General features: G+C 40.1%; 1 protein-coding gene across 10 annotated transcripts; it reads left to right on the forward strand.

Annotated features, from left to right (window-relative positions):
* Window positions 1-272: 272 nt before the first annotated feature.
* Window positions 273-14,452, forward strand: LOC115564736 (G protein-coupled receptor Mth2). 10 transcript variants are annotated; one of them, XM_089258930.1, is made up of 6 exons: window positions 3,116-3,429; window positions 3,612-3,774; window positions 10,509-11,260; window positions 11,345-11,960; window positions 12,020-12,214; window positions 13,823-14,452. In XM_089258930.1, exons 3-6 carry the CDS (start codon window positions 10,522-10,524, stop codon window positions 14,022-14,024), a joined length of 1,752 nt encoding a protein of 583 aa, XP_089115056.1. In that variant the 5' UTR covers window positions 3,116-3,429; window positions 3,612-3,774; window positions 10,509-10,521; the 3' UTR covers window positions 14,025-14,452. The 10 variants fall into 10 exon arrangements, with proteins under 10 accessions (XP_089115055.1, XP_089115059.1, XP_089115056.1 ...); XM_089258932.1 differs by having other exon boundaries at window positions 3,122-3,215; XM_089258935.1 differs by lacking the exons at window positions 3,116-3,429; window positions 3,612-3,774 and adding exons at window positions 7,153-7,367; window positions 13,249-13,431.
* The last annotated feature ends 645 nt before the right edge of the window (window positions 14,453-15,097 follow it).

The following is a 15,097-nucleotide window of genomic DNA, read 5'->3' on the forward strand; positions in this document are numbered from 1 at the left end:
GTAAGATAATCATTAATTAGGTTTGCATTAATGAAAGCCTTCATTAATACAATATGGCACACCTAGCCAAAATAATTTAAATTTAATTCGAAGCTTTTTATATTAGATGTTAACTGAAGAAGAAAAAGCTTTTGTGTGTACTGTCTCTTATAATTTAGATTTTATAGCAAACAGGTTTTGTGTGCAGTCTTAGCAGCGCGCGCCCACAGCTTTGTGTGTTAACAGCAGTCTGTTGCTGTTAGTTCACAGTCTTCACTAGTTAACAGACGTCGCTTAATACGCTCAGTCGCAGCGAATTGGCCAAACAAGAAGTTTGGTTGCGGTTAAATAAACAAACCACACGACAAAATTTTAATTAAAAGAAAAGTCCGTTGAGTTCAAACCATCAAAGTTTAAAGATAATCAAAGTTGAGCGCGTTGTTAAATTAAAGTGGATGCCTTTTTAATTGACCTGTTTAAATATTTGTGGCAAAGTGAGATCGCTTTAACGTTGACTCCGATAAATATTTGGGTATCTGTGCGGAAATTAAGTTAATCGTCTGCCTCTCCAGCTGCAGAGAGAAGGAACGAGAGAGTGCCAAGGTCAGTCAGCGTCTTGTTTCTTGTCTTTCATTTGGCATCGGGCATTGTAATCTTCAATGGCAAAGAGCCTTGGATGCCGGGTTGACGATTATATTTTGTGCCCACAACTTTAAATTGATTTTTTGTGTGTTTTCGGCGGTTTCTTTAGCAATTGAATTGGATGTAGTCGCAGCTCAATGTTAAGCGTGAAACCAGTTTGCATAACACTCTTCGCTACCGTTCCCCCTCTCCTTCTCGCTCTTCCTCTTTCTCTACTGTCACTCTCACTCTGAGCAACGTTCAGGAATACCCTGGAATATAAGCTGCAGCCGCTATCTATTTATAGCTTATCCGCCTGGAAGGCTGGATGGTTGGATGGTTGGATGGTGGTCGGTCGGGCGAGGCACGTTTCGCACACTTGATGGGCTTATTAATACATATATGAGCATACATAGCTATAAGTCTATATCTGAATGTACATACGTACATGCATTAAAGTGCGTTCAGTTGTTTTCAAAGCCATCAAAAATTAATTGGCAATCGGCATTTGCTTATACGTATGTTTGCGCTTGCAAAGCTCTAAAACATATTTTGTAAAACAATATTAATTTCGCAATTATATATTGGGTGTTTCCACTGATTCGATTTCTCATCATCTATCGACATTTTTTATCGTCTAAGCATATTATATCATAAATAAATAATAATGGCTCTTGTCGTCTGTTTTCCATACAAAAAGCTGACGATAAACACGTACGATCCCTGCCACAAGGCGAATTTATTTCCCTATTTTAGCCAAAGCTGCAGCCCTACGTGTCTTACGACGCTATGACTATAGCATATGAGAATATACATACACACATACAACAAGTTTGCATGTGTGTAAACATATGCATATCATTCAATACGTTCATTAGGAATGAGATGATGGTGTTATCTCTCAAACCTAACTGCATTTGGCACTTCTTCTTCGCTCTGACATTGATGACTGTTTGCTGCGTAGAAGAGAAAAGCGAACTTTTGCACTGCCGATGTTGACATCTGTCAACAATATGCAATTATACAGATTTTATATTTTTATATGCTTCAACTTCTCCGTCAACTAATAGTATAATATACATACATGTCGCTCTTACTATAATTTATAACAGCCTATTTTTCATGTAGCTAATCCAATAATAGGCATTGTATGCTAATTGATTTATGGCTAGGCGCAATTAAATATATAAGACAAGGCTATTATTCATCACATAATGCCACCCACTGTACACATGCGATTCACTTGTCGGAGTTACAGTTATTGTTTTTATCTCTCCTATGGCGTGTGCAGGGAGCGCGCGCTGAAAGCTTTCGATCTTTGACTCACATAGAAAGCGAGCTTTTGCTGTCAGCTCTAGCTGGCTAATTGAATAATTAAATTGCCAGCAACAGGTCAATTAAAACGATAAATACACAAATTTCAAAAACACTTTGAATCACAGCTTCAAATAGTTGCCCTTAGGCCAAAAGCAGGCAGACAGAAAGAGAGACATAGAGAGAGAGAGAGGGAAAGAGAGGGAGAGCCAATCAACAGCAGGTGCGGTAGTTGGTTGACCACTTGACCACTCACAGCATTCAAATTCATATTCATTGATCACTTGACAGTTTGTTTACATTTGCGGCTGGTGCGAGCTGCTGGCGAGCGTCTATCAATTGCCATTTGGCTTTTGTTTTTCGCATACGTGCGAACAAGGTGAATGTGAAGAGCCGACAAGCTCCCACCAACAAGTCTAAATACGCTGCGCAGGCGCAGTTCTTGACATGAGTATGTATGTGTGTATATGTATGCATAGAGAACCGCGAGGACTCTCTGGCTGTTAAGATAACATTGAACTGTAACTTATATTGCAGTTCGGCTGCAAATTCTCTTATAATCTGTCACGCTCCTGTAGCTTTAAAGCATATACAAAAGCTGGACGACTCTCTCTCTCTCTGTTAAGATAACATTGAATTGTATTAAATGCAAATTCTCTTCAGTCTCATTTACTACTGCGCGTGGACAAAGAAGAAGTACAGAAGATTATTCAAATTGTCTATATGTGAGCATTAATATTCATTTCGTATTTATACTTCACAGTAGCAGAGAGTTTTCCCATTGATCGACTGTAGCGACCCCTACTTGGCGCCGGGCGCAATAGTTGAGCGCGACTTTGTTTTTGAGTAAAAGTCGTAAAAGTCCTTATAAAGGGCGGCCCAAGCCTGGGGGGGGGATCAGTCGTGCTGTGCCTCAAGGTGTAGTGAAGTGTATATATTTGAGGAAATACTCCGAAGAGATACGAAATGCCATCAACTACTGCTTACTGTTTGCTCTTTTCCTTAACTACGCTGAGGAGGCGCCCTAACATCGCCCTAGCATTAACATTAATGGTTGGCACGTTAACAGCAACAGCTCTGATACGCTTAACAGACGGAAACTAACCGATGTCCAGAATGTCGAGTCAGTTTGCTTCCATTTGCCGACCGTCGTGGAAGTGCCGCGGAATAAATTGACGTGATAATTAAAAATAAAAACTTTTTAATCGAGCTGCTCATTAGCTCATTAATAATATCGTATGCGCTTTTTGCTTGCTTCAATAACTATGATAATAACAATAACCGGTTGACACGAACTAGAGGTTTGTGATGCTCGGGAATTCCCAGCGTAAAAAGTGCCTATAGAGATATGTGAATAAAAGAAATACAAAATAAGTGCATTGTGAAACATCTTCCATTTCGGATTTCAAGTTGTGCCTAAGTATACAAAAAAGATTTCGTTGTATTTTTAACAGATATTCACAAGTGTTAACAAACACAAATTTCAAGTTTCAAGAACGAAAAGGAAAAAACAAAGTAAACAACAAAAAACCCAAGCTTATAAAAAGAACCGCGGATCAAAGACATTTATCTGTTAAGCTTGCTTTGCATACCTAATGACAATGGGCTACCGTGCTTAACATTATATACCTATATATGTATATATATGTACGTATGCATATATCAAGCTTATATATACGTATCCCCTGAACTTCCAGTTAACTGCACTCAAAATGAAAATAATCTAAAGTCTTCACAGTGACCAGAGAAGTTCAAAACAATACAGTTTGATTGAAGCAAATAGTGTGTGCAGTGCTATACGAGAGATATATTCATCAAATATATAGACACAGAGATAGGTATACCGACTAGAGCTCAGCGGTAAGTGCAAATGGAGAAATAGAGAAAGATAAGACTTTGAGTTGACTTCCTCAAGAGCTGATTGCAAATAGCGCGCAGCACAAATATTTTAGTTGCTCTGCCATTCAAGTGGGCGTTACCCATCCGATAATGCGTCTCGCATGTAGATATATATCTGTGAATACATATATACATACTTATATAGATATATATAGATGCTTTTCCACGTGCTGTAAAACTCTTAGACTTTAATGTTCTAATGGAATTTAGTTTGTTGTCATATTAATATTTAAATTTATGTGGGGTCTAATTGCATTTAAATAATGTGGATATCTATTAAATACCCTGTAAGTAAATTTAATGTACATATATTACTACACAGATCAGGGAAGATAGAGATTTTTGTTTTATGGCAGCGTCTTCCTTCCACCATTTGGTCAGATTGATCATATACCTTCTATATACAGCATTTAAGTTTCGAAACTCGAAGATGTCATAAGCGCAATATACCCCATTCAACCATTTGTGTTTTGTTTAAATATATCCATTCCATTCGGAAATGTCTTCTAAGTATTAATTAAGTATTAATCCCTGCCGAATGTGGAAATTCTCTCTCTATTTCTGTCTGAATACTATATATATATATTTGCCTAATGTTTATGGGCTAATTAGTTAGGATTTGGGTCGTTGGCTGACTCAGCTGTTTACAGTCTGGTATATATAGTCTAGCCGCTGCTCTTAAGTTTCCAATAAATTCTGTTAGAGCATGACAAATAGTCGCTGTGCTTTAAAAGCTGTTTTCCAAACTCGAAACTCAGATTGTAACACCTGTTGCACTTTGAGTCACCCCACCACACCAACACGCCACGCCCCCCTGAGGGCGACTCTTTAATGTGTTTACAACTGTTGCACATTTGCCTGCGATTTGTTTAACATTTCATATTCTCTGTTTTACTTTTCATTCTGATTGTTTACTCTTTGAGATTTTGTGTTTAGCACTTTTAATAGGAATTTCTCTGGAGGAACGACACTACGTCGCTTTGTTTGTAAACACACAAATTCGGACAGGATTGCGAATATATTCAGAGAATGAATAAATCTATTAAACATATCCAGAATTAAAATTGCAATTTACTTAGTCAGGTTCTCATTTCCATAGCCATTGGAAGTAGTGCGATAATTGATTTGTTTGGCTCGAAAATCGTATAATATATAATATAATGAGAGTGCTCACAGCTAATTAAGCATTCCAGATTAAGCACTCTAGATATCAATAGGCCAAATAGATGTGCATCTCATCTATACTTAGACATAAAAGGTGTTTGTCTTGCAATCTGCATTATGAGCACTTGAACTCTATATCAGATATATATACATATGTAGCACTCACTCTGGTCTCCAAGACTTGTCTTTTGGCAGCAATCGGAGTCTTTGCAGCTTCGCCCTTCTGAGTTCTTCACTTGATTAGGAGTGCTCTGCTGCTTCTGGTATTACTGATCCGTTCTTTACTTGGATCACTCTGTATATTACGTTTTCTGTCTTTCGTCTGCAGCGAACGCCAACTGCTCCGCATGGTATTTTGTTTTAGACTGGCTTTCTGATCCGTTATAGACTAGAGCCGAGACATTTTGGCGTTTGTCATAAAAAGTGGCCTACCAATAGCCATTAACTGAGCAATACGACTTACATATATACACAGATGTATTATATGAGAAATTCCCTTTTGCTATAGCCATTTGGCATTCGACATTTGAGTTGCATTTGAGCCCCCATCAGGTGGGGCGCTTGGGGACTGCTGGGGTCAGTGGTGGGTGGCTTCGCTTTCATGATAAGCGTTCATAAAACTGCAATTAGCTAAATGCACAAGTCGTCAGCTATATACAACTGTTTAGTACTACTTATTAACTATAAATTAATATGACGCATTACAGTCAGCCGGAGAAGTGGAATAAAACTGTTGCTTTTTTATCTTTTCAATTATGCTCAAGTGTGCAGCCATAGCTCTTTAAAGAACAGTTTTATCTGGCTATAAGTTAATTGCATATGCATATACTTAATAGCATTGGGCTGCCTTATCGTATGACTGTATCATGAAAAGTACAAATGTTTCCATGTCCATGACATTAATTCTGAAGGCGTGAAAAGCATCTGTTTCTCAATCACTTTCAATTAAAAGAAAAATGTGAGGATATTATATATAAAATCAGCATAAAGTGCATATAGACACTAATACTAGAAATAATGAAGAAAAAGCATAATCTGCAATTGCTAATGATATGTTATCCATTTTCTATAAATATCAAATTGATCCCAAGTCTGCTAACTCTACTATCTCTCTGCTGTCTTGCCTTCGTCATATACATACATTTTTATATAAATATCAGAAGCATTATTAAGTTTTTACTTACGTATGTACACTTCCTATATGCATATTTGCTCTATATAATGCTTATTGTCGAACAACAGTAGCAAAAGGCAAGTGGAGAAAATAAATAGTTGCCTATAAATATTGTATTAATATTACGTTGCAATCTAGCTTATAGCGAATAGTAGAGCTGCTTACGTTAGACATGTTTTTGAAAAGAGCTTATATCTCTCACTATGATATACATATTTTGTAAATATTCCTATATTGCGTTATTACTACAAGTCACAATAGAGAAACATTGAGATCTCACACCCAACTTTCATAGAACGAGCAACTGCTGAGTGATTGATGAGCTAAAGATGATGGAAGCAGCCAATGGGCATTCCCAATTCCAACATGGTAACACAATATTATCAAAAGGTTAAGAGGCCCAGTTAATGTAAATATGTACAGAAAAGTACGAGTTTACTCAAGACATAGCAAGGGGGACAGAAGGGTAGGATGTGCAAATGCAGCAATAAATTGTACGCTGAACACTATTGAAGCTATTGAAGCTATGCCAAGCACTTTGACTGATGAGCAGGCATAAATTAACTAAGGGACAAAGGGGAGAGAGAGAGAGAGAGTAGGTCCACATAAAGAACAGGAATTAAATATCGCTTAGCAAACTATTTGGCGAGCTCCGTCGAGTTTATTGTTCTACCTGGCGCCAAATAATATTTCTGCTGGAATTTTCACACGATCCAAAATGTTCCAAAAATAACGAAAACCGCAAAATTTTTGAGAGGCGGAAAAAACGAAAACAAAACTTTTGTTGAATTTCAAAATAATTGCCGCGCCGCAAAAGTGAGTGTGTGAATGAGTGTGCGTGTGAGTGTGAGTGTGAGTGTGTGGATTGTTTATCTAACTCACCGCAACATATTACTGTTGTGGTGAGCTTTTAATTTTTGGTTCCAGTTCAAGTTCACAGTCTACGCGATAAGTCTGAGGGCGAACGAAGACGACTCGGAAAGCAAAAGATATCAGATGTATACATATTAAACTGTGTGTGTGTGTGTGTGTGAAGAAGAATTTCTGTCCTAACTGAACAATAATACAATCATATGTAAATAATAAATAATAATAATATCACATAATACATATATACATACATACATATATATATATTTGTAAGTGCTCAAATGCTACGCAGAGCTCGTACTGCTTGGGAGTGAGGCGGAATGTTTTTTAATGGCTTTCTGATTTCGTGAGTTCCATTCTTGATGCGATTATTAACAATATATTCCGTATATATGCAAAATGTATATCATGTGTCATCAGTGAACTGTGCTTTGTTTATGTTTCGTCGCAATTGCCTGTTGCGTATTTTGAATTTGAATAAATATATTTTACATATGTTACGCATACGCCGCGTGACACGTTCAAAGTGCTTGCTACAGCCATCCGGCCGTCTGTCGTCCGTTTGTCTATCGCCAGAGCCGCTTTATCAGTCGCCGATAAATCTTTGTCTATGCACTTCAGCATACATAATTAGCGCCAACTAATAATTTGCGAGCTGCTCTGCTGCCCAGCCGTTGCTCTACTCGTATCGGCTCTGCCTCATGGGAACTTCTTTCTATTTATTTTGGGAACCCAACGGGAGCAGTAAAAAGTGCCTAAAACTGCCTTCGGAAGCGCCGCATGAATCACAATTCGTTTGTCATTTGAGACAATAACTCAGCGCCTCGTTATCAGAGGACATAAAAACCGAAAAAAAAAACAGAAAAACAATATAAGAGAAAAAATAAACATTCAGTTTAGCTCAACGGAAGCTACATAATTAATTACTCATTAAATGTTCTACATATGTGCACAGATTGAAACTCATACACATATACATATGTATGTATGTATATAGATTTGTCTAAATATGGGTTTCTCGACATTGCAATATCTTTGACCGTAATTCAAAATAGCTTAAGGAGTATTTATAGCAATGTGAGTTATCTAAGTTCTGCTCGATAAACCCCATTAGGAACTGTCAATGGATCTACTTGCTTTGACATTTGCTTGATTATTAATGCGAACTCTTAACTAGAATCGTTCACATATGCGAAAAATATATATGTATGCATATGTATATCAAAAGTATTCCATTTCTTGGAATCAATAAATGCCTAGTAAATGCTCTTTGTGTAACATTAGAAACTCTTGGCATTATCTTATCGGCGTATTTATGAGACAAGCGGGGCACGATTATACCTTCAGCGCTCCGAGCTATTCCCTTTTTCTCTCTGTCTCTCTCTCTCTCTCTCTCTCTTTCTCTCTCCTCTCACGCAGTTGTATAATAAGCTGAGTGATAATATCAACGATATTGTACGCATGGCAATATGTGCTGGCATTATCTGACATCTTCAGCTATCTGATGGGGAAAATCAATCAATTGGCATTCCGCTGGCCAACAGCAGACGCGCCCATTCGGTTAAGTGAATCAGTGGAGAGGATTGGGAAGATTGGGAAATCAATTGGCTGATCAGCATTATAAATCGATCGATGGCGTATCTCTCATATCACATCTGTTGCTGGCATAAACACACACTCATAGATACATACACAATCGCTCGTTGAGCTAAAACAGCAGTTGTTGCATTTATATTTATCAGCACACAAAACAAACAATAAATATGCAACAAAATTAAACAAATTGTTTAATGAAGAAATATAAAAGCAAAAAAAAGTAGAAAATCCACAAAAATTATAGCACTGCGTTAGGTTCAATTGAAAATCCGGAAAATCGTAAAGCGATTCATGAAATTGCGGGTCATAATTCAATTTTATAGCCACATTTAGCCGTTTATATTTCCCGCTATATTGAAATTGAATCGAGGCGGGGCAGGGAGAAAGAGGAAGCCACTTCGATGATTGCCTTTGCATAATGGGCCTGTGGTTGGGAATCAAAAACAAGTATTGCCCAAGATATATATTTTTACAGTCAAAATCAAATTTTCTTTGTTGTAAAATTGTTCTAGATTTCATGGGAAATTCAAGCTGGAGAAAAATCGAACCAATATATGTATATGTAGAAGAATATTTTTATATTTGTGAGTCGGATGAAGTCAATTGTTCTTTTAAATTGAACCAGCTCAAACTCTAGTTTATATTAATATAAATATTTCATATTCAATATATGGAGCAGAGCGTATATATATTATATAGACTCGTTCTTTGACAACGAGCCAGTTCCTTGCAATCTAAAAGCTAGTCTTTATTTATACTAAATTTATCATATATTTAGCCTTTTTAACGCCTGTGTTGGCAACTCTGGCCGAATTCTTTTCGCCCGCTGAAAACGATTAATTATGCTTATTTTTTGATTAATACTCAACTTTGCCAATTGGCGGGCATTTAATGTCTGTTTACCCAGTGGGCTAATAAATTTCACGTTAATTTTAAGGTGTGCACTGCCCACTCTCCCTCTCTCTCTCTCTCTCTCTCTGCCTCTCCCTCTCTTTCTCTCTCTCTCTCTCTCTGTCGACCAATGCAAATAATTAGCGATCAATGAATTAATCGAAAGTTGACTTTCAGCCGCAACGCAGTGGGGCCTCCGTAATAATGTTAGCATACGATAAGATAGTGTCTATTGGGGCAGAGGATTAGCAAGTGGGGGTTGGGCTTCTGTGTGGGCTGGCCTGGTAATGAATTTATTGCCGACACATTAGCCGCGAGGCGTGGGCGGTGCTGCATAGGCTGACGTCGACAGCAGCTGGGAGGACATGCGGACAGGATATTGATAGGGACAAGCGCTTAGTGTCAATTTAACACGCATTCATAAATATGTGCTAGGGCGGATGATTAATGCCGCCGGAACCGGAGTTGTGAATCAGCAGCGTGGGCGGGGAGGACAAGAGTCGACAGGGAGTTACAGCGCAACAGGGCGCTTATTCACATTGCGTGTGTCCAGCTATGTCTATGTGCGAGGATAGTTTATCCTGCCCTCCCTCTCTGCTTTTCGTGGTGTTTGGCTAAATGCTTGCACAAAGCATTGCCCCAAGGACTTGCTGCCCTAATTGCGCTCCCGAAAACTGACGTAATAAGTCTAGATGTGCCCGCACCAAGGCTAACCTGTTGAAGAGACGGAAGGCAAGGGCGTAAAGTGCCTTAGCAGTGAGATTTTGATAGATGGAGTGAAAGTTTATTAGCTAATATGCTAATGGGAACAATAAACAAGATCAGATAAGATAGATTGACACATAAGCAAGCACACGTAACTGCGGTTCGGCTTACAGCACTTGTCCTTTGAGTTGAGTAATAAGCACCAGCTTATACCTTATCTTAGCTTAGCTTTTACTTCTCCAATTTCCCTTTTGGCTCATTTGCTAATCAAGCTACATTTGTTGCTTCTCCGCAGAGCCCAGAAGAAAATGCAGCAGCATCGGGGATCGGGCTCACTTTACTGTGGCGTCACCGTCATCGGTGTCCTGCTCCTGGTGGTGCTGCGCCTGCTGCCGGGCAGTCCGTTTGGGGTCTACGCCATGGGCGACGAGTGGAACTACCATGAGCGAAATGGCATTCACATCAAGTGCAGCTTCTTTGACACCGTCAACCTGACTGGCTACCCCTCGTTCCCGAACGGCAGCTACAACTACGAGGGCGTGATAATACCCAGCCACTACGTGGGCACCTTCGACTACATCTACAAGGACCTGGTCGATCGCATTGATGTGACGCCGCATGTGCGCGGCTGCATCTGCAAGCTGAAGCCCTGCATCAACATCTGCTGCCCATGGGGCCAGATCTACAACGACACTGAGTGCCAAAAGGACACGAACACGAAGCAAATGTGGCCAGAGCCGCTGATCAATGTGACCCTCAACAACGGATCGGTTCAGACCGTGAATATCTACCAGCAGTTCGTGGTGCAGAGCTTCAGGCCCTGCACCGAGATGTTCTCGCTGCTGCCGGAAATCAACTCGTACGACACCTTTCAGCTCTACGAGAATGGGACGCTGTTCCGCGAGGATGACCAGCACTACATCTACAAGAACGAGTTCTGTTTGGTGCCCACCAGCATCAACGAAACCGACCTCTACTACACGATAAACCCGGCCAACTGCGACATGTTCCTTGAGAATTCGACGGTGAAGATCATAAATGGGTTCGGTAAGTACACAATATATATGTATATACAGATAAATCAAGAAGCCTATCTAACGACCATATTCTTGTTTTTTGTTTTCCCCACAGCTATGCTCTTCTCCATTCCCTTCATGTTGCTGACCATAGCCGTATATCTCTTGATTCCCGAGCTTCGTAATCAGCATGGAAAGTCGTTGGTCTGCTATCTGGTGGGCCTGAGCGTCGGCTACTCGCTGCTGTGCTGCCTCCTACTCGTGGAGGGCATAGATCCGCTGGGATTGTCCTGCAAGGTGTTTGGCTACACAACCTACTTCTTCTTCATGTCCGCCTTCTTCTGGCTGAACGTGATCAGCTTCGACCTGTGGCACAATTTCCGTGGCACGCGCGGGGTCAATCGGTTCCAGGAGAAGAAACGCTTTCTGCTCTACTCGCTCTACTCATGGGGCCTGGCTCTAATCTTTCTCATCTTCACGGTGGTGGCGCAGGAGTATACCGAGTGGCCCTACTACCTGAAGCCGGGCATTGGCGGAGGGCAGTTCTGTTGGCTGGACATGACCAACTGGTCGGCGATGTTCTACTTCTTCGGACCTATCATGGCCATCATCGTGGCCAATACGGTGATGTTTGTGATGACGGCCATCAAGATTCATAGCGTGCAGCGCGAGATGGCGAGGATCATAGCCCGTGAGGATAGCACCCGGAATCTGCGCACCGAAAAGGACAAGTAAGTGAAGGTCTCCCTCCATATTGCGTAGAGTGATTGACTAACGGAAGTGTTTCCAGATTCGGCCTGTTTCTGCGCCTGTTTCTCATCATGGGCGTTACCTGGTTATCGGAAATCATATCCTACTTTGTGGGCGCCGACAAGAAGTGGTCGAAGATCTTTTACGTCTCCGATTTGTGCAATGCCATGCAGGGCTTTCTCATCTTCATGCTGTTCGTGCTGAAGAAGAAGGTCAAGCACTTGATAACAAACAGGTATGTTCCATCATTGGCTCTGTCCAGAACCCGTCTATACCCAAACCAAGTGCCTTGTGCTGTCCCTTACCCCATTCACAATTGGAACGAGCTGTATCCGTAATGTGTATCACACGAGTGTCTACTGAATATGTATATGTATTTGACTCACTCCAATTGTCCACACACCCTGCCCCTCTCTCGAATGCAACCCTCCCTACCCCACCTGCTCGGTTAGAACTGTGCGAGTGCGCAGTCTGAGACAAACGGAGAGCGTGACTGTGGCTGGAAGCAGTTACTCGATGAGGCAGCGCTTTATGGACGCTTCCCAACACATACGAAAGCTGGTGGTCATACGCAACGCGTTTGCCAACACTGGCAGTGGTGTGCATTCACATGCCGTCTAGTGGCACGGAACGAAACGAAGCAGAACGGAACGGAATGGAACCATCGAGCAGATAGCTGCAGTAAGCGTTGCACTTCCCCTTTTGCTGTTCAGTGTTGTGCAACGACCGCCTAACACTCTCTCTCTGTCGAGCTCCCTCTCTATCTCTGTGTGGGTGCGTGTGCATGTGTGTGTGTGAATGGCATGCACTACTATATTTGATAGCTAATCTATACATAGACAATACATATATATCGGACATATATAGTATATATGTGTGTGGCTGTATCTCAATTGAATTTTCTTCTGTATTCTTCCGTATTCAGACTGCTTTCGGTAACGCTAACGCTAAAGAATCGCAACCAGAACCGCAGCCAAGCTGTTAACCAACACACAACACAACTCGCAAGCCTTAATACTTGAGTGTTGTAAATATGAAAAAAGCTAAGAGATCAGAGGCTAAGCCCCATTCAAAAAAAACACAAAGCAATCGAACAAACTCCGTCCATTAAAATGTATACTAATAAATAAATTTATATATATATCATGCGTAACACCCATGTCACCCAACTCCAAGTGATATTTTACTACATACACACTCATATATGAATATATATATAAATAATATACATATGTAACAAATGCAAATCCGTAATTTTTGTTCACGAAGACTTTTGAAGCAAAAGTCGCCCAGCTCAAGTCAGTCGACCTCAACAAACTCGACCTCCACCGAAATAAATATACACCAGGAAAAGTTAAAAATGAAGGAAAAGTCCACTCGACGGCCCAACACCCAAACAAAAACATAGAAAAACAGAAAGAAAATAAATAAAAGAAAATAGTGCTATAAAAGGTAAAGGAATTATTATCAAACGTAGCTAGAGGTTTTGCTGAAGCGAAACATTTGTAATTAACCCCAGTTGAAAAACAAAAACAACAAAAACAATAAACGAGAAAGCAACTAACCAATCTCTAATGCTATCTATCAATATAGATAACTAATATATAAATAATTGCATGTAAATCAATTCAAATAGTTTCGCTGCCTCGCCCTGCCCCTCTCCGGTTTCCCTGGAGTCTCGCTAGAGACATTTGCATTTCCAGCTATCAGCCCACATTCATTATCATATTATATCGAGTCATGTTATCATATCTGTCATTAACGCTGTTACGCTATAATCTGTGTTATCTATGCCCCCACTATTTGCCCCGACTCTAATCAGATTCTCATGCCGTCCATTTAGATGCTCGAGTTCGCGCGATGGCAGCCACCAGAGGCAGAGTCAATACTCCACTAAAACCACCTCCAGCAGCGTTGCGAATCTTACTTTGCAGGAGAAGAGCTCCGCGGAGAAGCCGCTTTTCTCCATTGATAAGCAACAACAGCAACAGCAACAACAACTACAACAGCAGCAGCCGTCACATCGCACCACCAGCTTCCATTGAGGCCCACTGTGCGCACAGTGGTTAATGCATTGCTGCCGGTCTAGTCCTTGATGACGTCATCGCGTCGACGTCGTGCTAAGCATCGAATAGCTGGGCTGTCCCAGCAGCCATCTATATATATCTATATCTATTATATTCTAGACTTATAAAAGACACTATATCTATATGTACATGTATATATATGAAGCTGTATATTTATATGTATACCTATACGTCATCCATATCTGAATGAGCTTACTATATATACACACATCAAATATCAGATAAGTCTTGTAAGCATTTGTCATATCTACGCGTCCTTTCTGAAATTGTTTTATATCAAATTGTACACTGCAAAAAACATATGTGAAATGTTTGTTAAAAATGTATACAAATGTTAAATAAAGCCAAAGAAAACAAACAAAAGACAAGCAGCAGAATAAGCTAATCATATATTGATATCAGGTAAAAATGTATTCCATTCGATATTAAGCCCAAAATTATAATTTAAAACATGTAGAAACGAGTTTACTCAAACTGTTCTCAGCCTCTTTGCTCTGTGCAAGAGTGAGTTGCGTCAAAGCTTAAATTGTTCCCACTGTAAAGCAAAAAGAAGCTTTACAGCACAAACAATAACGCCTGATTATCGTATTGCCATAGCTAGCGAAGACAAGCACCTGCGTGCGTGAATACTTGATGATTGGTTTGCAACTCAAATGTAACGAGAACAGTCAAATTACTGTTTTTTTCATCTATATTTATCTATGCTCTATCTGTTGCTCAAACTATTGACATTGCATATTATACATTACTAAATTTATGCTACATCTAGCTTTAATTTTCTTTGTTCACTTTGCCTGCTGATAGCGATTAATCTTTGATTAATACTAAACGTTGACAACTATTTTCCCTATAGGCCAATAAATTTAATGCTGATTGGAAGACGACAAAAATTGAGAGAGGGCGAAAAAAAGTATGTCGTTGACAGCAGGTAAGATAACATGCGGATGATTAATGCTCTCGGAAATAAAAAAATCGTCAGGCAGGGGCTGAGATGGGAAGACCAGAAATCGGAAGTTCCAGCACAACAGGGC

Source organism: Drosophila navojoa, chromosome 4 (genome assembly GCF_054131105.1).
Source record: "Drosophila navojoa isolate 15081-1374.11 chromosome 4, UAZ_NAV_1.0, whole genome shotgun sequence".
Classification (NCBI taxonomy): domain Eukaryota; kingdom Metazoa; phylum Arthropoda; class Insecta; order Diptera; family Drosophilidae; genus Drosophila; species Drosophila navojoa.